At 40.0% G+C, this 22,665-nt stretch overlaps 1 protein-coding gene across 2 annotated transcripts in view; it reads left to right on the top strand.

Annotated features, from left to right (window-relative positions):
• phldb2b (pleckstrin homology-like domain, family B, member 2b) overlaps positions 1-21,893 on the top strand; it is an 85,073-nt gene extending 63,180 nt beyond the window's left edge. The window contains exons 15-23 of one of the 2 annotated variants that reach the window (XM_036557879.1): positions 465-653; positions 748-885; positions 2,401-2,500; positions 8,185-8,383; positions 12,284-12,374; positions 15,008-15,154; positions 15,919-16,138; positions 16,233-16,318; positions 17,468-21,893. In XM_036557879.1, coding sequence (XP_036413772.1) covers positions 465-653; positions 748-885; positions 2,401-2,500; positions 8,185-8,383; positions 12,284-12,374; positions 15,008-15,154; positions 15,919-16,138; positions 16,233-16,318; positions 17,468-17,608 — 1,311 coding nt within the window. In that variant the 3' untranslated portion in view covers positions 17,609-21,893. The remainder of the gene's footprint in view (positions 1-464; positions 654-747; positions 886-2,400; positions 2,501-8,184; positions 8,384-12,283; positions 12,375-15,007; positions 15,155-15,918; positions 16,139-16,232; positions 16,319-17,467) is intronic. The other variant, XM_036557880.1, reaches the window with a different exon arrangement.
• Positions 21,894-22,665: the final 772 nt, after the last annotated feature.

Raw genomic sequence — 22,665 nt, 5'->3', positions numbered from 1 at the left:
CCCTGCTGTGGTTATAACACAATGCCTTCACTTTGTTAGGAAATTTCTGCTTTGGCTTTGTGGTGCTGTCTATATTTTGCGTGGTCCGCTCACATTGCTCTTCTTGAGGCATTTGACATCAAATTTTACGAGGTATTACGGCCCCTACTGGGCTGGCATGCTCGAGTGGATGGACAGATTGTCAGCAGTGCTGTTGGTGCATATGTATGAGGTCGAAATCGTCTGACGTTTCCCTCAAACTGGGTCAAGTTGTTAAATAATCTAGAGTAGACTTGCTTAAATGGTTTCTAGGCACTGTTTGACTGTGAACTGTGAAAAAGGACAAATCTATAAAAATAGATAACATGTAAATTTGATTTTGGGGCAAACCACTGTTCTTAAATGTGCGTTTAATCGTAGGGGTTAAGACTTTCATCTGTCTCCTCTTTCTTCTCCCTGTTTTTCTTTTCTTGTCCTTTACAAAGCTCTGTGTCTCTTCCTGTTCGCTGCTCTGTCCTCCCTGTTCCTCCTCTCTCTCTGCGTGCTCTCGCCCTGCTCCCAAACCCCCCTCCGTGCACTGGCCGGAGGATATGGTCACCTACCTCAATCCCTCTCCTCTCCCTGACTCCACCCCTCCACCTCTCCCTGCCAAAAAGCACCCACGCCACAGGCAGGTAAACCACGTGTGCGCTCTGTGTGTGTTCCTGCAGACAGGTGAGCGTGACTTCATGTGATATTGTTTCCTCTTCACGTGTGTTTTCTCCTCAGCATTTCCGAAGTATGGAGGAAAGGAGGAGGCTGGGTAAGGACGGACACTTGTGCGACACGCTTCCTCGGAAAAAGACGCAGCCAGCCATCAACCCTCAGTTCAGCTGTGCCACGCTGGGCCGCAACATGCCTTCTAAAGTGAGAAAACACACAGACACACACATATTTTGTTAGAACATGGGGTCGTACATATATTCCATACGTGTTAAATGCCTATATGTAATAATATGTCTCATATGTTATGTGTATGTGGGTACCTATGTGTCATGTGTCTCATATGTAGTATATATACAGAACTGTGCAAAGGCAGGGGTTTCATTTATTTAATTTCCAGTCAAAACCAGTAGATGTCATTTTCCTTTTTTTCAGAAGATATTTCTAGGGACATTAGATCCAAAATAATCTTCTTGCATAAGGAAGGGGGGAGTCAAAGGAAAACAAGTTAAACAAAAAAACAGGAGTTTTCAAAAAATGTTTAAAAGATATAGAGAAAATGGGGCTCCTAACAATTGTGCAACATTAGAGAAACCAGCAGATAAACAGCACTTAAAGCTTTCATCTTTGAGAGAGAGGAGAAAGTCAAGCTCCACTGTTGCTTCAGATCTGAAAACATCCACAGCCATCCTTCCACTGTGAGGAGACAACTCAACTCTATGGGTCTGAAAGGATGTGTAGCTGTCAAGAAGCTCTTACTGAAAAAGGAAAGAGACAATTTGCAAATCAAACAAAGAAGCTGCTGGTATTTTCAGAACAATGGACTGACCACCCCAGAGTCCAGTCCTCAACATTTTTGTGTATGTGTTGGCGTTATTTGGGTAAGCAGAAAAAGCAACCAACTTCTACAACTGAACATTGGAGGTGTGGAAGAATATCCCTGCAGATTTCTTTGATAAACTGGAAGCAAGTGTCCTGAAAAGAACAAAAGCTGCCATAAAGGCTTTTGCAAAAACGTTATATTTAGTTGTTGAGGCTTCTGTGTAATTTTCTGTTAAATATGTTTTAGGCTTTTTCCATCCTGATACTGAAATATTAATAACTTTTTACTTGTACCCCTTTAACTGAAAATGAAATAATTGTAATAATAATGCAGGGTGCTCTCTGACTTTTCCACAGCTCTGTGTATATTGAAGCCTTTACCGCTATTAAGAGAAGCAGCTTTCACACAAGTCATGGTGTTTTATTTTCCAGCTGTTGTCGGCCACAGCCACGCCGTACAGCCACGCTGTACATAAGCAAAGCTTTCATCTCTTACAGCTAGCTCTCTGACTCAGCTCATGTCTCACGTCTCTCTCCTCTCTCTGCAAGCTCACACATACTCCCACACTTCCCCTGGTGGTTCCTGGCCCCGCCTTTACATCTATATATATATATATATATATATATATATGTGTGTGTGTGTGTGTGTGTGTGTGTGTGTATATATATATATATATGTATGTGTGTGTATGTGTGTGTATATATATATATATATATATATATACATATATATATATATATATATGTATGTATATGTATATGTATGTATATATATATATATATATATATATATATGGTAGCTGTTGTGTCTGGTTTTCCTACATGGTTACAATAGTTTTGTCTTCAAAGCAAGCGTTAAAGATATTTTCTCATTGTTTACTCTTTCTTTGTTTTCAGTCTCACCTGCCATTGGCTCAGAGCTCCAGCTGCGGCAGTGTGCTGAACCGGGTCCTCACAGTGTCTCCTAAAGAGACGGACACACGCCGTCTGCACAAGGGTAAGGCTTGCTCTCTCTCTCTCTCTTTCTCTTTCTCTTTATCTCTCTCTCTCTTGCACACACACACACACACACACACACACACACACCACGTTTCACATAATAATATAGCACTGTTCTCTTCTGAAGTATGACATAATCTGATCTTGGGTCTTCACTCTCTCCTCCTGCAGGCAAGTCTAAGAAAGGTAGGCCAGTGTCTGAGCTCTTCATAGCCCACAGTAGAGTGCTACTGCTATAATACAATTTCCACTGCAGCGACATTTGGGATTGTAGCTCATCAATCCGATGTGCAGATTATAGCACATAGCTCTCATTTTATTCACTCATAACAGGAATTTCTCTGCGGCCAGTGGACTGCAAGCTGACCTCTGTAGTGCCTGACCAATATAACGTTTGGAAGATAAAATGGGCTAATATTAAGGTTACACAGATTTATTGGTATCAGCAAAAATGGCATTGATAAAACACTGATATTTATCTGCTTCTGTACTTTAATACTCTATACATTTATGTGATAATAGAATAGGCTGAACTGGTAAATTGAAACATGAAACATTATGGTTACAATAACAAAAACATTAAAACAGCTGATCCTGACATTCAGCATTTAGATAGCATATAGCAACCTATGAGACCACAGGCACCGGAGTGGAACTACTGCAGCATTTAAGGTGTAATGAGAAAATGCGAATAGGAAGCAGCTTCAGCATCGTCAACTTTCAAAGGTCTCTCCACAGCTGAAACACCCTCAACGGATCTAAGAACTACTTTTTCCGTCTTGGTTCTTCAGATTTTCTCCTCTGTGGCTGTTTCTCGGCCATCTCTCCTTCTTGATTGCTGCTCCCTGTCCTGTCCATGAGTGTGGACACCCCCTGTTCCTGATTGGCCAGAATGGTGTTGCGTTTCTTGTCTCAAACCACTTAGTTTATTTCCCATTTACCAAGCCAGGACTGTGTACAAACATCAGATTTTTTTTCCAGCATGCATTCAGAACAGAGAGCTAGTGGACCGTGAGGAGACGTTCACTGAATTTGACAAAGTGTTTTGGATTGAAGTTGTATACTGCACCTTTTAAGCCTACCTGCTGTAGGTTAGCCCCGCCCATTCAGACAGCTTTTTGAATAAGGCACAATACAGGGCAGCCAGTCAGAACAAAGGTAATTTACATATGTCAGTCTTAAAGGCACAGTAACAAAAACAGCTTGTTTAATTCTGAGGGATAAAGCGAGGTTGGAAAATAGTCATGTACAACTGACAGTTCTGTCCATCTTTAAAACACTGTTTAGTTAGGTATCTATAATGAGGACAGAATTTCCTCATCGGTCATGCCCTAGTCCACTGATAGCTCAGCTGCTCTGACTGAATCCAGTGTCTCTGCAGTGGAAGAGTCTGTAGTATGTGGTCACTATAGTGCATGTCAGATTTGGGGTTTGGGTTGTGGTTTTGGAAACACATACAAGGATAGTGCCTTGTATGAAATGTGGATAACACACTCTTGGCATGATTAGAGCTGTAGTTATTGTTCTTTTGGTATATGATTTGCTGGGTTTTCCTGGGTTGGTTTTGGGTGTATTTTTGGTGGCGCTATGGAAGTTTGAAGAGAATGCAGAACGAAGATGTAGTTTACATACTGAGAAGTAACTGGAGTCTTTGGCGAGGATAGCGCATCCTGTCTGAGAGCCTTGGGCATGATTACAGAGTCAAATTCTTAGAGAGCGTGGTGAGACATTCAATACTCAGCCTTTAACACCATGCCTAGTCTAGCTTATGTACATCTCTTTCAGAGAAGCTACTGGCAGCGCAGCAACAGGCCATTTTAAATTGATTGGTACTGACAGTTTGATTAAATGTGTCACAGTTTAAATTAAAGACTTAAGTGAAATGCTTGATTTGTTTCTGAATAATGAAGCTGATGCCTGATGTATGAACTTTTCAATGGGGTAGGCAATATGAAAAATATATCATAATACTTCGACATTATCATGATACATGAGAAGTAGGACAGTATTTAATTTTTCCAAGGTTTGATAAGTTAGATCAGACAAAAAAAAAAAACAGTAGTGCAACATTTTTAAAAATACTGTCGAAAACTATGAATGCATTGATTTTTATTTAGTATTTAACATCCTGCTTTGTACTAAAGCCAGATAAGTAAGACTCATTATGCTGTCTTTGTAATGAAACATGAAGTTCGTCAGTGATCTTGAAGACGACAGATCCTTTAAAAAGTCTTATGAAGACTTAGTATAGATTTTAAACATTTAGGGTAATAAAATGTCCGAAATTGACTTATTTTTACCATTAAAAGTATTACATAAGCTACGTTTCCATTGACTTTCTATGCAAACTGCAAGCAGTACATTGAAAATGCAAAAAAAGGTGACAAGTTTTGATTTATTGCTAAAAATGTGGCGTACATTTCACACGTAACTTTTGGCTTCTCTGATTTCCCCATAACCGGCCAGAGATTTTGTTTATTTAATTTTATTTAACAGTTATGTTGAAAAGAGGCAGTTTTCCTTTTAAAACCTGTTTGTTGTTGAGGGAAATGTGCTATATTTTCCCAGAAAAAAAAGTTTCCGATTTTTTGTTTTAGAAAATTGCAAGTTTTGAAGAACACCAGTATTGAAGTATTAAAAATTTCTGTAAAAAAAAAATTAAAAAAAAATCTTTGGATGGAACTTTGTTTTCACAAAAGTAATTGTGTATATTAAACTCAGCCAACCAAAAATATTCAGCTGACGGTCCTTATGTGGTCAGAAACTGACCACTGATGAAGGGTTAGAGGACAGAAGGACATTGAAAGGATTATGCAGTGAAAAGAGAGAGCAGTAAGTGGAGCTTGATAGAGAAACTATTCATGCTTATATTTCTTAAAGCATGTATGCATGTTTGATTTTCAACCAGTGTGTTGAAAGTGTATTATTATTCTACTGCTGAGGTTTTAGAAAGGGGTAAAACGCATTGGATTTGATTTTAACTCCAAGGGGGTGCAAAGCTGCATCAAAACAAATGGGGGATACTTTTTAAACAAACCCAAAAGAGAAGATAGTTTAGATTTCTTTATCACTTTTTTGGGCACTGCATACATCTTTGTCATTTTATAGTCTTGAAGTCTTCACTGTTATTCTAGGAAGTGGAAAATAGTAACTATAAAAAAACCTCTTCTAGTAGGCGTGTCCAGACTAGGGTAGATGTCGTGCTGCAGGATAGCAGAATATAATGCACATTGAGCTGTTGCTAAATGGTGTGGAAGGGTTAATGTATCAGGGCGGAGACTTTGTGGATTTGTTTATTTGCTTGCTGAGATAGAGGAAGAATGTTGGTAAGATGAGAGGCAGGAAATGTTCTTGTGTTGTTAGAGATGGGCATTCATGTCCCCCTCCACCACACGCTGGACCTTCTTAACTAACAAGTGTTGACCCTAAATGTGGCCCTAGCAATGCTGGAAATCAGATAATCAGATAAGAGACATCCATTACCTCTCGGAACATTTACTTAGAATTCTACACTGCCATAAAAGAACCACTTTTGGTTCCCTGGAGAACCTTTTAGTGGATGGTTGTTTAAAAAAAATCTTTAAATGAGATATGGTACTGTGCATAAGTTAGAGACCCCCCTTTATTTATTTAACTGTCAGTCAGAATGGCAGAAGTTATCATTTTTCAGCATCAGTTAAAAAGAGGAAAACATATTTAATAGAAAATGAGATCAACTAAATATGACAGCATTTTTCAGTATTATATCAGTACCTTTATTACAGTTTCTGTTCTTTTCAGGAGACTTTCAGTTTTTCAAATATGCAGAGATATTTTTCCACACCTCTGAGGTCTTAGAAGTTGGTTGCACTTGCTGCTTCTCATGATCTCAGTAATTCAAAAACACATTCCAGAGTAGCCAGTCCATTGTTCTGAGAACATCAGCGGCTTCTTAGTTTGATTTTCCAATTTTCTCCTTTTTTGGATGTGGATTTTTGCCGTTCTCAAGTAAGAGTGGAGCTTGATTTTCTCCTCTCTCTCGAACGTGAAAGCTTTAAGTGCTGTTTATCTGATGGGGGCAGTTTTGATGGTCTTCCAGGCCTTGTGTGATTTTTAGGAGTGCCATTTTTTTAAAATCTTGAATCATTTTTTGAACTCGTTTTAGATTTTAGATTTTAATTTTTTTCCCTTATTTTTCTTTGACTTTCTCTTTTTTTTTATGCACATTGAAAAACGAATAACATGTACATGATGGATGTTTTGAGTGGAAATTAAATAAATGAAGGGTGGTCTGACAAACACTACTGTATGTGAGGGCAAAGATCTTTAAGGAGCCTCCGCAAAATGTAAAGATTCTATATCAGCAAAATTTTTTTTTTTCCTAGAAATTTACATCTATGCCAACATTTAGGAGCATTTGTTTTTCGTAGAGTGGTGTTGTGCTGTGGTGGAGGGTCTATCTGGGGTTCCCTTGGGCCGGGTCATCAGCAGGGCGGGGCGGTCCTAATGCCTGTGCTGCTTGATCCATATCAAGGTTCCTGTGCGGTCACACATCTGCTGGAGCCATCCTCACACGTACCACACTCAGCCAGCGCTGACCTGTAGACCAGTCGGTCTACAGGACGCCTCTTATTTACCTTCGTATTCTGGAGTTATATGTAGCCGGTCTGTGAGCTTCGTGCTGCTTCTTTAATGTTGTGGATTCAGAGCTGAAGACAGCAGTATTAGTATCAGTTTCTCTTGAGGTTCGGTGTGTGTGTGTGTGTATTGCTGCACGGTGGCCGGTGTGTGTGAGGACAGAGAGGGGCTGCAGGCTCAGGTTGTGGGCAGCAGCCTGGCTGAAAAGCATGGAGAAGTATGGGCCCCAGGGAAAACTGCCACTGCTCGCTCAGGTAAACGAGTGGAGAGGAAGGATAGGAAAGGTCCATGGATGGGTTAGAGGGTCACTGCTAATGGAATAGAGCCTGATTTCATTTCAGGACTTTTACTCTTTCTGTCTAGAGTGTATTAATCTTCACTCTGATATGAGATTTGAACACTTCAGTTTCTTTGCCATTAATATCTTCGCTCTTGCTTCTCTCGTTCTTTTTCTGTCACTTTTTCTCTTTCTTTCTTGTGTCCTCACTTTTACTTGCTCTACTTGTTCTTTCTTTCTTTCTCCCTCTCCTTTCCGGTCTCTCATTCTTTGTTCATTCTCTCACTCTTTATTTATTTATTTATTCACTTATTTACCTGTGTTTTCTTACTTTCTCTTCTTGTTTCGTCATGTTTATTCCTTTTTGTCTTTCTTTCTTTTTCCTCTCTTTTTCTTTCCCTCATTCTTGTGCTCTTCTTTCTTTTTCTTTCACTCATGTTTTCCTTACTCCTTCTTTTAATCTTTCTCTTACTCTCTCTACTCTTTTTTTATTATACTTTATCTTAATTTTTTTCCTTTCTTCGTTTCTTTCTTTCTTTCTTCCCTCATTCTCTCTGTCTTGTGCTATCTTTCTTTCTGTTTTCTCTTTCATTCTTTTTTCTTTTTTCCCTTCTGTATCTTTCATTCATCTTTCTCTCACTCTGCTCTCTTTTTATTATTTTTTTATCTCTGTAATTTTTTTCTTTCTTTCTCTTTTCTTCCTTTTTCTGCTTCCCTTTCTTGCTTTCTTTCTTTTTCGTTCTTCTTTTGTCTCTCTTTTCTCTCCCCTCTCTCTCTCTCTCTCTCAGGCTACAGTCAGCAGCTGGTTGGGGAAGAGAACCGGTCAAGACTGAACGAGCTGAGTGGCCGCGCTGCCTCGCAGACCAACGTCTACTTGGACTCTCTGGGTTACCGTGACAACGGCCACGCCTTCGACACGCTCAGCGTGGACAGTTCTGACAGCATGGAGACCAGCATCTCCGCCTGTTCACCCGACAACATCTCCAGGTCAGCCTCTCTGTCCTTTCTGCCTGGAAAGGCCAGAATATCAATATATGAGAAATATCACCACTTAGCTGTGGAGCTGATGATTATTTGTGTAGTCAGTTGGACTTTTTGCTATCGGCCATAATTAGAACAATAAACAACTCTAGCTGATATACCCTCTTCGCCTCCTGTCCATTTGCAAATGCTGCCATCTTTCATTGTTCCATCCATGTGACAAGCAGTTTCTTCTTTTATGATTCATGATTTGATTTGCAAAACTGGGTTCATAACTTGGTATTCTCATGATCTTTTGTACAAAATTTGAACGAAGAAACAGCTTTCTAACAACATTAGAGCTGGGAGGCAGGAGGAGTGCTGGACTGAGTGATTTGTACTGAGCATTTGCAAACTTTGTTGTTCAAACAGTTCAGTTGCATTAGATGCCATAATCAGTAGATTGTCCGTTCTCCATGATGCACAGTCACAGTATTGCATTGCAATGTCATAATGCATTATTTTAGATAATATTATAGAGCATGAAAGTTTTTTTTAATATATAATAAAGTGACAATAAAAATGTATTATTATTCAGTGCCGTCAAGTCGATTCCAACTTCTGTTGACCATATGGATAGTGTTCCTCCTGCATATCCTGTGTTCTGTTTAGATCTTCTTGCTTCTTAATTGCTGGTTCATAGTTCCTCTGATTGTATCCATCCATCTTGTTGCTGGCCGTCCTCTTTTAAGTTCAATTGTTCCGAGTATATTTTTCCCCCAGTGAATTAGTTCTTATATGTCAAAAATAAAAGCTGCAGTTTGGTTATCTGGGCTTTGAGTGAGAAGAGAGGCTTGATTCGGTCAAAGATCCATTTTTTTTCTTCGCTATCCAAGGTACCCTCAAAAATCTTGGCGACCACCAAAGACCAAAGGCAAAAGAGTAACCATTGCAGCGCTAGCTGCCATCAAGTTCACACTAAAGCTGTGTTTGGAGTGATTATTAGAGGAAGCTTTAGCAATGTGAAACAAGCCTGTATGAGATCATGTCTTGCAGCGGTGGAGTTGTGCTAATGCTGAGCCTACTTTTGTATACGTTGTGTGTGTGTGTATGTGTGTGTGTGTGTGTGTGTGTGTGTGTGTTTTTGTACTTTTCCAGGACAAAAGTGTCCTGATTTTTTTTAGGAGAACCAGAGAAAAACGTGGCTAAATGATCTTTTCACTAACAGAAAGGTGCTTTTAACAAAAGCTACATGCTGTATTGCTTTAAACTGACTGGCCAGAACTTCATCTTTTTGGTTACTGAGATTGAAGTTAAGGTTATGGCTTAGGTCAATAAAAAATTACATATAGATACTTACATGTATGTTACAATATGTAGTACAGTAGTATATGTGGGACCCCACATCCTCACAAAGTATGAAAACAAGCGTGCGTGTGAGCTGGGGTCTGTTGCTGGTGTAATACGAGTGCTATGCTGGATTAATTTAAAGCGTGTGCTGGACTGGAGGCTGGAGCTCCAGAGAACCAGGACCTATGTTTGGGGGTGGGGGGCACATTCCCCTCTTCATCACTCAACCCGGGACAGGGGGGGTCGGATTACAGCAGGAACAGTTAGAGGAAGCAGATTTTGAGGATTTTTTTTTTCCCAGTTTGAATGTAATCAACAGCAGAGCGCGGGGTGGCTGCATGTTCTTTGTGCTGCTGCAGCGCAGTACATTCTAGCTGGTTTTCTTCAGGTTCTGCTGGTTCTAGAGCGGACATGACTACGGTTCATTTACACCGTCGCAGGTAAGAAATGCTTCAGTGATGCTGCTGTGAGCTGAGGAAAGAGGAGGTGCAGATGTTGAGCCCCATGCTGGGTAGATGCATGCCAGCTTGGATGGAGAAAGAGGAGGAAAAGAGAAGAAGGGAGGAATGATGGGACTGAAGATTTATGTCAGTCTGTCTGTTGTTAGTCAGCTGCTCTTGCCAAAGGATTTTGAAAGTGGTACAGTCATGTCTACATGCTGGTTTGGACTGGTTCTTGCTGTGGCTTGGCTGGTTGTCTGTGTCTGTGTTAGTAACTATTAGGTAGTGAAGCTGTGATTACACTGAACTAGGGTAATTAGGGGTCACTAGTCACGGCAAACAGTTTCACGTTAAATGCAGAGTAGGTGCTCCCACAGCGCGTTACATAACTGTGGTGCTGGAGTTCAGGGTAGATTCACACCTGCCCTGGATTTAGTCTGAGGACCAGAGTACGGAAACCCATTCCCACCAGATAGATGAGAAAAATCTCTTTCTCTGTTTCTGGCGGCAGTATGTCAAAATGTTGACTTAGTATGAAACACTGACCCTTTTTACTGACCTGTTGACTCACTGTGATGAAATAACTGTTTTCTCAAACTACTGATGTAAGTCAAAATATTGGCTTACTGTTTCGAAATAACAGTTTATTTAAAAAATAAAAATGACTTAATATGTCAAAATAATGACACAAAATAAATAATAACTTATTTTCTTGAAATAATGATTCAGAATAATATTTTGTTATGTCATAATGATGGCTTATTAAATAATTGCTTACTTTCTTGAAATGTAGTGACTTATTATTTACATAGTAAATTCAAAAAAGAGGGACATAGACATAGTATCTCAAAACCTCAAGAAAATAAGTTATTATTTTGAGATATTAACTCAATATTTTGAGAAAATAAGTAATTATTAACTCAATATTTTAACATGCTTTTTCAGTTTTTCCCATAATTTGAAAATACCTGTTGACTTTTGCATTTGTGTAAACTTCATGATGAATGGACCAAAAGACCAAAATGACTTGGGGGGGCGGGGGGGTCTGGTTCCATTGACTTCCATTAACAGTAAAGTAGGTTTTTTTCTTTCTGCTGCGGTTTTGTTCCAACAACAACGATAGGCTTTTTTCCTCTTCTACCTGACTGGATTGGGCTTCCATACCAGACTAAGTCGCTCAGATCCCCATGTCAGCAACAGGTCATGCAAAATTAAAGTGATAACTGGGCTTAAAGTCTTTTTAGCTATGAGCCTTTTTATATCAGAAACCACAAAAGCAAATAACAAATAATTCAAGTTTTTAGCTATAAGAAAGGAAAAATGTATTGACAAAATTCAGGACCGCTGCTACTGTTAGTTCCTACACAGTGTACTTTTGCCCACTTAACCAAGTCTGTTTTTCCAAACAGAGGCAAGTGTTTGATCCTTTAGTCATGGAGTGTTTACAGCGGTAACTGGTGGGCTGTGAGCTTCATTAGCCTCTTTGCACCGAAGCAAAACTAACTAAGCAAAGCAAACTTTGAACAGCAAACATGCTTTGGATGATTGACTGTATCTGGGGTGAAGGGAAAACTATGGAACAGTAGAACTCACTTTAAGCAGTGAGTTTGAATTCCAGGAACACATTGTCTGATTGAGTCTGCTATTTTTGCAAAACTGTTGACCGGTAGGCCTGTCAAGGTCGAGAGCAAGGGTTTGGACAGAGAGGGATGGGTCTGTAGAGGTTGGGGGGAGACTGAGAGTTTAGAATAGAAAGCAGAGGGGAAAGTGGGCAGTTTTAGGGGGGGAGTAGGGGCAGCTTCGATTTGTTCCACGTGTTGCTTTTGAAGTTTGAGTGGAAAGCATCGGAATCCGAATCTGGTCTGTGCTCTCCGGCTCGCCGCCTGGGCTCTAATGCATTCCAGCACTGACCAGCTTTATTGATTCCTGCTGCATTCTGCAACGGATGAGCGTGTGTGTGTGTGTGTGTGTGTGTGTGTGTGTGTGTGTGTGTGTGTGTGTGTTAATTCGTGAACTGAAGATGTTTTCGCGAGCCATTGCAGCTCATGTGCCGTGTCGTACTGCCGTGTTGTCTGTGGGTGGGAGGTCTGCAGTAATGAAGGAGAAAATAACGCCTCATCTCATTTGTTCTGCACAGCGCCAGCACCTCCAACACAGCCAAGATAGAAGAGATGGAGCGGCTTCTGCGCGAGGCTCAAGCCGAGAAACACCGGCTCCTGGAGCACAGAGTAAGATACTCGTCCTTCAGCCACATCATCAGATACACTATATGCAGTGGTGGAAAGTAACAAATTACATTTACCCTTCTTACTAGGCCGGTCACGATTATTACGTTATCACCTGGTAACAACTATTTGAGCTGATCTCAATTATTTAAGTTAACTGTAATTGTTTTTCTCACTTCGTTGCTTTAGAAAAACAAGTATTATAGCTATTTATTAAACTTAAAAGCCGTTGTTAAAAGGTTTTATTACAGGTGCCTGACAGTAATCTGATTTAAAGGCTAAACCAAAAAATAGCCTCTCAGACATTCCAAACTATGTGGAAACAGATAAAATAGGAAGCCTTCAAGCAGGGGTGCATAACTCCGGTCCTGGAGGGCCAGTGTCCAGCACAGTTTGGTGATTTACCTCCTCCAACACACCTGATTACATTTATCTGCCAGGTTAAATAGGTGTGTTTGAGCTGGCAAACCTCCAAACTGTGCTGGACACTGGTCTCCAGGACCAGAGTTGTGCACCCCTGCCTTATAGAATGAATCATCTAATCATGAAATGCATATAGTTTAAAAGATGTGTAAATAATATATACTAGCAGAACACACTGGGTTCAGTTTCTCAAAGTTTCTCAGGACTCAAAACTGTTTTTTTTCATGTTACATCATATTTTTGCTGTAGATTTTTGTACATGTTATACGCTGTAGTATATTCAAGCAAACTCTTTCCTAGTAGCTGTTGCCAGGTTGGACAACCTTGACAGAACATTACATTCAGTTTAATATTATATTATATATTATGCTGGCAAGCTGGGTGATGTAGCAAACTAAAACTAGTCAAGTTGGAAATGACAACCAGTTTGCCACACTGCAAATATTAGCTTGATGAACATGCCACAAAAAAGCTCAAATTTCCCAACAATGTGACCTTTTACATGAATAAAAAATACAAAATACGTATCATTTTAAACTAAGAATGCTATGAAACTGAGTTATGTGCCTTAGTTGCTCATTTGGCTGAGTAAGTTTTTTTGGTCAGCTTTATACTACAGGGCAGCTGCTGCAAAAGAATTCTTCTACAGGGTTTTATGTTGGATGCCTTCTATTTTATTATCCCCTCCATGCGTATGCACTTCTGTGCACCAGTTTGTATCAATCAGACATGAAATAGACTTTTGCAAACAGTTGCCACCTTTTGAGAACACCCTACCCCCTACATTTCATGGTAAAACAGGTCTGTGCTTGGTTATTTTGTCAGTGAAATAGCCCGTTCCTGTTAAAGTAGGTTCTTCTTGGCCACCTTGGGTTCAGTTTCCGAGCTGCTGAGCTTATGACAAGTGTTTATATTGGTTGAACTGTGGCTAAGTGCATTTTGGTAATATGACAATATGGTGTGGGATTGCGCAGAATTGTGTAGAATTAAGGTGTAACTGCTGTCTCATAGACTGTTGTTGGGGCAGGAGAGTCTGAGCACATTACTTTGCAGTGCATGCTGGGGATTGTAGTGCAGCACATTGTAAAACAGGCTAATATTAATAGAAAATTAAAATACTTATGCGGGCCGGACAGGATTGTGTGGCGGGCCTGATCTGGCCTGTGGGCCTTGTGTTTGACACATGGGGTGTAGAGACAGGGAGTTGACCCTCAGTCTGCTGTTTGGGGAGCACCCACTATTCTATACCAACCACTTTTGGGCTGTTGAGCAGTGAAGCCCAGGTCAGTGGAGTGATGGAGCACCAACAAATACATTTAGGGTGGCATTTCTGATCCAGAACTAATCGCCCAACATCAGTACCTCAGTAGCAACGTTCCAACATCTAGTAGAAATCCTTAGAGGCTAATAGTGGAGAGTGCAGCATAGGTGACAGATTAACTCCTTTGGTTTTAGAAGAAAGATTGGACAATCAGCTGTTTTTAATATGCTCAGTGTACAGCTGATGCACACTGGCCACAGTACACTTCAGCCAAAGGCTATAAACCCCTCCATGAAACCAGTCCCTCTTTGCTAAAGGGCTTTACAGCTCTTTAACTGCAAGCTTGTTTACTCTGTTAGAAGTTCACCGTTCAAGCATAAAGAGGAACAAACTGGGCCTGAGCGCTGTGGGAAACCAGCCACTCTTCCTGTGGTGCGTCATGGGAGGCTGCAGAGGCTCTGATAGTGCTAATTCTAGGGTTTTAAGTAAAGCCTTCAGCTGCAAGGCTGGGTTTGACATTAACGTGTGTACTTAAATAGATTAGTCTTATTTGGCCAGTTAAGAACACAAAGGTTACACCAAGTACATATATACAGAATTGTTAGGGATATCATAATACAGGGTGATTCATCCGATTTCAAAATGATTTATTTCACTTGTAAATTATTACAGAACAATGCAGTAAATTGTAAATGGTTTAAATGAGCATAAAGCTTATGTGACTTTACAAGTGCTCAATGTGAACCTCCTCCAGCTGTACAGACAACATCAACGCCATAGTCAAATTGATCCCATACTCGTTTGAGCATGTCGGATGTCACTGTACTCACGGCTCTTTCAGTGCGATTTCCGAGATCATCCAGAGAAATCACAATATTTGTTGTAGGAAGGAGATAAGAAAGGGAGTTTGATTCTATCCAACCTTATTCCTTGCGTTCTGTATGTCATCCAGGAGCGGGAGATAGAGGTGCGGCGGCAGGCTCTAGAGGAAGAGCGGAGGAGGAGAGAAGACCTGGAAAAACGGCTCCAGGAGGAAACGAGCAGACGGCAAAAACTAATTGAGAGGGAGGTAAAGCTACGGGAGAAACAGAGGGCCCAGGTGAGAGAAACAGTGAAAAGGGGGAAAAATGGCCTTAAAGCGATAGTTTGGTGAACAAAGAAGTTTACACAATTAACACTTAACAAACATAGTTGATCAGTTTCAGCTTTGCACTTTAGTTTGCAGTGAAGCTATGAGGTTGTTGTAGGTTAAAGCCCACAGAAAGGCCTTGGTGGAAATTAAAAAGGTTGTGCAATAATGAATGATGAGCAATAAGGTGTCCATATGTGCAGATAGATAAGATAAACCTATTTTATTTCCAAAAAGTGAGGAAAATGTGTTTCTTAGTAATATTGGCCCCTTAAGTAATCTCTAGTAGACTTGCTTATGTCGCTTCTGACGGTGTATGACGTACAGTTATCTATAAAAAAGGACAAAAGTGAGTCGCATAGACAAAAACAGTACAAGAAACAATCATGAAACCTGAATTTTGTCTATGCTTTTATCTACTGTACTTACTTGTCATGTTCTGAGGCAAGAGTGCAATGACTGAGGCCTGCGGTTTAGACAATGCTGTTTAGGGAACATAAGGTTCCATTACTTGTTAGCTACACTAGTCTCATCTTTCCAGCACACAAATAAATAAGCAAACTCAGTTTGGCTGATTGATTACATTTAGGGAGTAAGAGGAAAAAGTGTAAATTAGATTTTTTGCCGAACTATTTTTCAATTTTACAATTTTCAAAAAAGACAAGACTCACTTAAATCATTTTGTTGAAGACATCAGTGTGCCTTTCTAATATTGGTTGAACTTGCCCATCCAGTCTCGGCCGCTTACCCGCTACCTGCCCGTGAGGAAGGATGACTTTGACCTGCGGGGACACATCGAGTCGGCCGGCCACAGCATCGAGACGTGCTACCATGTGTCCATCACGGAGAAGACCTGCCGCGGCTTCCTCATCAAGATGGGCGGCAAAATCAAGACCTGGAAGAAGCGCTGGTTCGTCTTTGACCGCAACCGCAGGACACTGTCCTACTACGCAGGTCAGGCTAATGTACATGATTGCGAATCTTCAGCTTAGATCTTGTCAGTCTAAAATTAAGCAATATTGGTTTCATGTCTTTGCTCTGGTTCCAGATAAGCATGAGGCCAAGCTGAAAGGAGTCATTTACTTCCAGGCTATTGAGGAGGTGTATTACGACCATTTAAAGAATGCACACAAGGTAGGCTGTGTAACATTTCACTGGTTATTATTGTTTTCCAAAACTTCAGACACCTTGAACTCTAGGCTTTTTGTGCAGTTATTAAACTTAAGTCTTATTAAAGCAGTCGGCAACAAGAGAACATGCATACTAGTGATTATAACATGAACGTTAAAAACTCCTCTTTATCCCCTAAAATTAAACAGGTTCTTTTTGCTACTGTTCCTTTAAGATTTATGTATGTAAATGACATCTATTAATTTTCTGCAGTAAAATATGAGAAAATTGCCATGTTTCCTTTTTTTTACTCTGTAGAGGATGTGTAGGACAGTTTTCCAGCAATTTTTCAGAATTGCCGCATTATTTTGTTGTTGAGATAAAGTGTCATTCAGAGTGGTATGATGTGAAAAGGTACATTATAGAGAAACCTACAATGACTTCATTACAGTGACGATGAACCAGGGGTCACAATGTCTACAACACAAAACATTTTGTTTGCTCTCCAGAATGACAAGTGAATCTACAGGTCTGCAGAGTTTATATACATAATGTTGATAATGGTAAAATGGTGTTAAATCCGCTTGGGGACTCTTTGTCATGCCACATCCTGCACGTACCTCTCCTCCATGGAAGATTTTTGGCTGAAGCCTTCTCTCAAAACTGTCGTGAAACAATGCCTGAGACTCTTCATAATTATTTCATGTAATAACTTTCTGTGAGGGAGCTTTTAAAGACAGTACACACTTAAGACATCTGGGTCCTATCACCACAACTACCTGGCAAGTTTCTGTAGAACGGAGCATTTCAAATAAAACAACTCTGAATGGCTTAGTTTGCATCTTAACAGTTTAATTATGAAGATATTTTGAAAAATTGGTGGAATAACATATTTTCACATAAACAAAACATGATTTCTCTAGGAGTGTTCAAACTTTTGCACAGGACTTTTTCAATGTGGATCAGCCAATCAGATTTAAGAACTGTAATTTTTTTTTTGTAATATTCTCTGTGAAGCTACTGTGTAAGTTATGTAGTTTGAAAGTGAGCTGCAAAGTGTGGGCCTGCATATGAATGCTGCAGATTTAAGGGGTTAAAAAGTAGTCTGGTTTCCATACCATTGCTGCCCCCTTGTGGTCTGAATGTTTTTTTTTCTTTTTTCTTCTACCTCAGAGTCCAAACCCGTCCCTAACCTTCAGCGTAAAGACTCACGATCGTGTGTATTACATGGTGGCTCCTTCTCCTGAGGCCATGCGAATCTGGATGGACGTCATCGTCACAGGAGCGGAGGGATACACTCAGTTCATGATTTAGGAGGGCTTTTCCAGTGTGTGCCTTAAAGTCCGGACTTCTTCCACTCTCCATCGTTGGCCGGCGGTGTCGATGTCTCAGTAGTCTGGTGTGGACGGGTGCTGTGCACCTCCTCCAGCTTCTGGGCTTCTTCTAACCCAGGACATGTCACATGTCATGTCATTGGATATTGTACCCCTGTTTGATTTGCAGGTGCAATGGTCAGCTGGCTTGCAAGGTTAAGGTCTCAGAAATGGACTGGATGTATATCTTTGCGTTGCATTCTAGTGAGCTTTAATGGACTCTTTTTAAAGTGCCTTCAAATGCTGATGAAGCTGTATTCTGTCTGTGCCTTACTTGTTACATGAACACTTCTTAAGTTCACTCTTAAAAATAAAGGTACCATAAATGGTTCTTTGGTGCCATACAAATGCTTCTTCTGGTTCCCCAAAGAACCTTCCAATGGATGGCTAAAGATCTATTTTTTAAATGAGTTAGTGTGAAGTAATTAAGTTTTAATTCTGATTAGAGACTTTCTTAGAACTGTACATCCAGGCTAAGAACTATGCAGAAGCCTTTATTTTTAAGAGTCTAGCCATTACCCACGACTGCAGCAGCTGCAACAGGCCAAAAAGTGTGTATGTGTGGGTGTGTGTGTGTCTGTGCGAGAGAGACAGAGAGGGAGAAAAGGGAGAGAGTGAGATATACACACTGAGTAGCCATGTTTCCGTTAAGAACCCCCTCATGGTATCTAGATTAATCCAGTGTGGTGACCGAATGTTCCCCTCCAATCTATTTTGTCATTAGGTGCCATCAGTGCAGCACTAAATTATTACCTGTTTAATTTAAGACCTAATTTTGTAGAGTGATAGAGGAGTAGCAAACTCATATCGTTGCTGTCAAAAATGGTAAGAAGGCAACAGCAAACTGGTTTGCATTTGTCATGAAAATTTATGCAATGTAAGAGATGGCTGCCATGTTCACATGGTGTAGAATTTTTTATTTTTTTGGACAGAGACGATATAGTAGTAATAGTAGTAGTGCTACTAGTGGTAGTGGTAGTAATTCTACCATGCTAGCTGTTTAGCTTTTCGAGTTTGACTCTCATACTCCTGTGAGATCTCCTCGTTGTATCGCTGGGTGTCTTTAAGCCACACTCTGTAAATCTGGGGATTTGGAGGCCTCTCTGGTGGAAATGTATAATTGCACGCAACGTGCAGAAGAACATTTTGTAACGCGGGTTGTGCTTCAGACCCCTTCCCTAATCGGATGAATCTGATGATTGCGCGCACGTTGAAAGAGTATAGAATGAGAATTTGAAGGATGGGTTTTTTTTTTTTGGAGTGAATGATCTACTGTTGTCATCATATCTTCATCAGTATGATGTTGCAGTTGAAACCTTAAACATCAAGCCAGACCTTCTTTTTTTTAATCCTATGTGTGACGTTAAGACGTAAAACATGACGTGGTCTGAAAAATGACCTCAAAATCTGACCCTCAGTGTAGTTTATGTCTTGTTGCTAGCCACTAGCTAGATCTTCCACTTTGCACAATACTACCAAAGCTAGGAGGGTGAAGGCTGGCATATGCTTTCTCCAAAACATGCGAAGTGGCAACACATCTTTTCAAACTGGCACTAACGCAGCGTCATTGGAAAGCTCAGCGCGGTTAGAGGAGAACACCTACTGCATTCTGTAATCTAAGATAACAGACGCTTGCATTGGCTTGCGTTGTGCTGAGTGATGGGGGAGGGAGGCCCATCCTTCCCACACAGAGAGAGCGAGGACAATTACACTGTCTTGGACTCCCAGCAACTGATGTATGTTCACACATTTTTTATAGTAATTTTATAAAGTGGCACTACTGGTATTTTTGTCTGTTCCTACTCATTAACCCTCCTGAAAAATGAAATATCGTGATACATATGCATTGTAAATATGTCCAAGTATCATGAGGTTATATTTTTGCCATTTTGGGCCTGGGGCGATGCCTTCACATAAAATGATGTAAGCTAGCTAGCTCACTGCTGCTATCTGAGCTATGCTTTGGCCAGACGGTCTCTCTTGTAAGTAAATGAACTCCTAGTATTATATCGACAGTATCGACCACGATTATCAAATTTGTTTGTTCAGTTCTGTGTTGCTAACTTAAGTGAGCAAAAACACTTTGTTAGTAGATTAAATATGTTTACAGTTCATCTCACATTTGACATTCATGCAAGTGACCCGTTAACCATGTGAGTGATTTCTGCCAATAGATCCACATCTATAACACCAGGGACCACCACGGTCACCACACTGGAACGTTGAATTGCAGTGAATTCCAGTTGGTTCCAGGCATCATGTATTTATGGAACACTAGACTCGAGGTCACTGCACTCTATCGTGTTTGGTGGGGCACTTTAATTCTAACATGGAAGTTGAAGGGCTACGTGTTGAGTGACTGTCATACGTTGCAGTGTGTTTGGAAGTCCTCACCTTGTGTGTTGGTCCTCAGGGATGCACAGGTTAACGGCAATATTAAGGTTGTGCTGTTTTTCCTACCAAAGACAAGTGGAAACACATAATCCACAACGCAAAGTCTGTGTAAAGAGTCTACACAGTAACACTTCATTACAGGGGGACATTATCCTCCCCAGTAATGCTCTTATTAAGCCTTATCAAGCCTGTAGCTGGTAATTAACTGGCTGCTCATTGCTATTTCATTAAGCAGTGACTGGTCTGGAAGCATTTTCCATGGTTTTAGCTTATTTTTATTACATTCTAATTATTTCAGTCAGATTTTATTTGTTTTATGCATCATAGTCTTTTGCATGTCATTTATTGGTATGAAGACACCAGCTAGCGCTTTTGCATCAATCTAATGTACTGATTTGAAGTGATATTAATACAGTCGTATCCAAATGTTTGGACACCCCCAGTTAAATGACATGTTCTGTTGAATTTCAAAGTGAAAATAAGTTAGAATAGACTTAAATATGGCAATTTTCCACACATTTTACTGCACAATTTCTGTTTATTTGTTTAACACATTGGAAAAATAACATAAAATATAAACTATATATGGCTTAACATACATGTTATCTGTGCCGTAACTTCGTTTTTCCCCAATATGTTAAATATAAGTAGTAATTATGCATTAAAATGTGCAGAAGTGTGTTCTCTGTAGAGGATGTGTTCACTTATTTTCACTTACAAAATCAACAAAACATGTCATTTGACCAGAGACCCCCAAATAAGGCTTACATGCCAGAAGCAGATGTCATTGTTGATCTCATGATTGAGGTATTAATATGAATCGGAAGAAAATAAGCACATTATAGACCCAATGTTTAGGTAAATGTTTATGATTATGATGTGTAATATACAAGCATGCTCTGAAAATGCTTCATTCACAGTTGTTATTGTGTAATCATTGACTTAGGCATTTAATTACCAGCTCCTGGCTTGATAAAGCTTAATAAGAGCATTATAATGCCCCCCTACACTGAAGGATTACTGACTAGACAACAGGGGTGTGTGCGTGTGTGTCTGTATGTGTGTCGTTAATATATATGTGTGTGTTCTGAGTGTAGTTTTAGGGTTGTGTGATGACCAAGCTTACCATTGTAATATTCACAGTAACCAAAGGTGCTATATGATGTATGCTTTCATATTATGTATATTTTAATGTTATTGTTTTATATGGCAAAAGGCTGTTGTAACAGAACCATAATTAGCCATTTGAGTTGTCAAGGCCATGGTGTTTCTGGATATGCAAGAAGACCATTTTTATTATTATCGACTGTTTTATTTAGGAATATAATTTAAAATAGTTTGGAAAATGATGATAGTTACTATCCCAAATGCTCAAGTACAGTGTGTATTGTTTTGTTTCGTGTATGTAAAGATTGAAAACTTTTTAGGCCTGTTTTTCAGGCTTTATTAGCTCAAAAACGATGTTCAGTTGCAGTTCTGCTTTCACCTGCCTGTGGTCGGACGGTTTATTCAGGAATCTGACAATTTTTCATTCATCATGGAGAGAAATTCATTCTCTCATTTACTGTTGTATTTTACACTACAGTGATCACCTCCATGTGACTCCACTACTCACCTATCACCAGCAGGGGGCAGCAGTAGCCTTAGACACTCCGCCATTGGTGAATGTTGATGAGCTTTGGTCTGCTGTAGATCTCACAAAGCTGACTGAATTTATCGGAATGGATGTCCTATTTTTGAGACGATATTTATGCTATTGTTTACCGTGCATGCACCTATATTTTTGCATCCAGAACAATAAAGACAGGTCACATCATACCTGTGTAAACCTGTGTGAGTGTTTCTATGTGGTTTTGCTACTTATCCATAGAGATTACCTTTTATTTTTACAGGGACGAAATTCTGTGGGTTTTTTTTACCTTACGGTCCACTGATGGTTTTTAATTTTCCAACCTCTGTTTATTCATCAGAATTAAACAAGCTTTGTTACAGTGCCTTTAACACTGATGTACACAGATCAGGCATAACATTATGACCACCTCCTTGTTTCTACGCTCATTGTCCATTTTATCAGCTCCACTTACTATATAGGTGCACTTTGTAGTTCTACAGTTACAGACTGTAGTCCATCTGTTTCTTTGCATACTTTGTTAGACCTCTTTCACCCTGTTCTTCAGTGGTCAAAAAACTCCAGCAGCACTGCTGTGTCTGATCCACTCGTACCAGCACAACACACACTAACACACCACCACCATATCAGTGTTACTGCAGTGCTGAGAATGATCCACCACCCAAATAGTACCTGCTCTGGTGGTCCATGGGGGTCCTGACCACTGAAGAACAGGGTAAAAGGGGGCTAACAAAGTATGCAGAGAAACAGATGGACTACAGTCTGTAATTGCAGAACTACAAAGTGCTCCTATATAGTAAGTGGAGCTGATAAAATGGACAATGAGTGTAGAAACAAGGAGGTGGTCACAATGTTATGCCTGATCGGTGTATGTAGATGACCTCTGTTCTGATTGGCTGCCTTGTGTTGTTCCATATTTAAAAAAGCAATCCATGCTGAAATGTATAGAACAACTTATTAAATTCATACTGAAG

Source organism: Colossoma macropomum, unplaced genomic scaffold, assembly GCF_904425465.1.
Source record: "Colossoma macropomum unplaced genomic scaffold, Colossoma_macropomum, whole genome shotgun sequence".
Lineage (NCBI taxonomy): Eukaryota > Metazoa > Chordata > Actinopteri > Characiformes > Serrasalmidae > Colossoma > Colossoma macropomum.
This window is presented reverse-complemented; position numbering and strand designations above follow the sequence as displayed.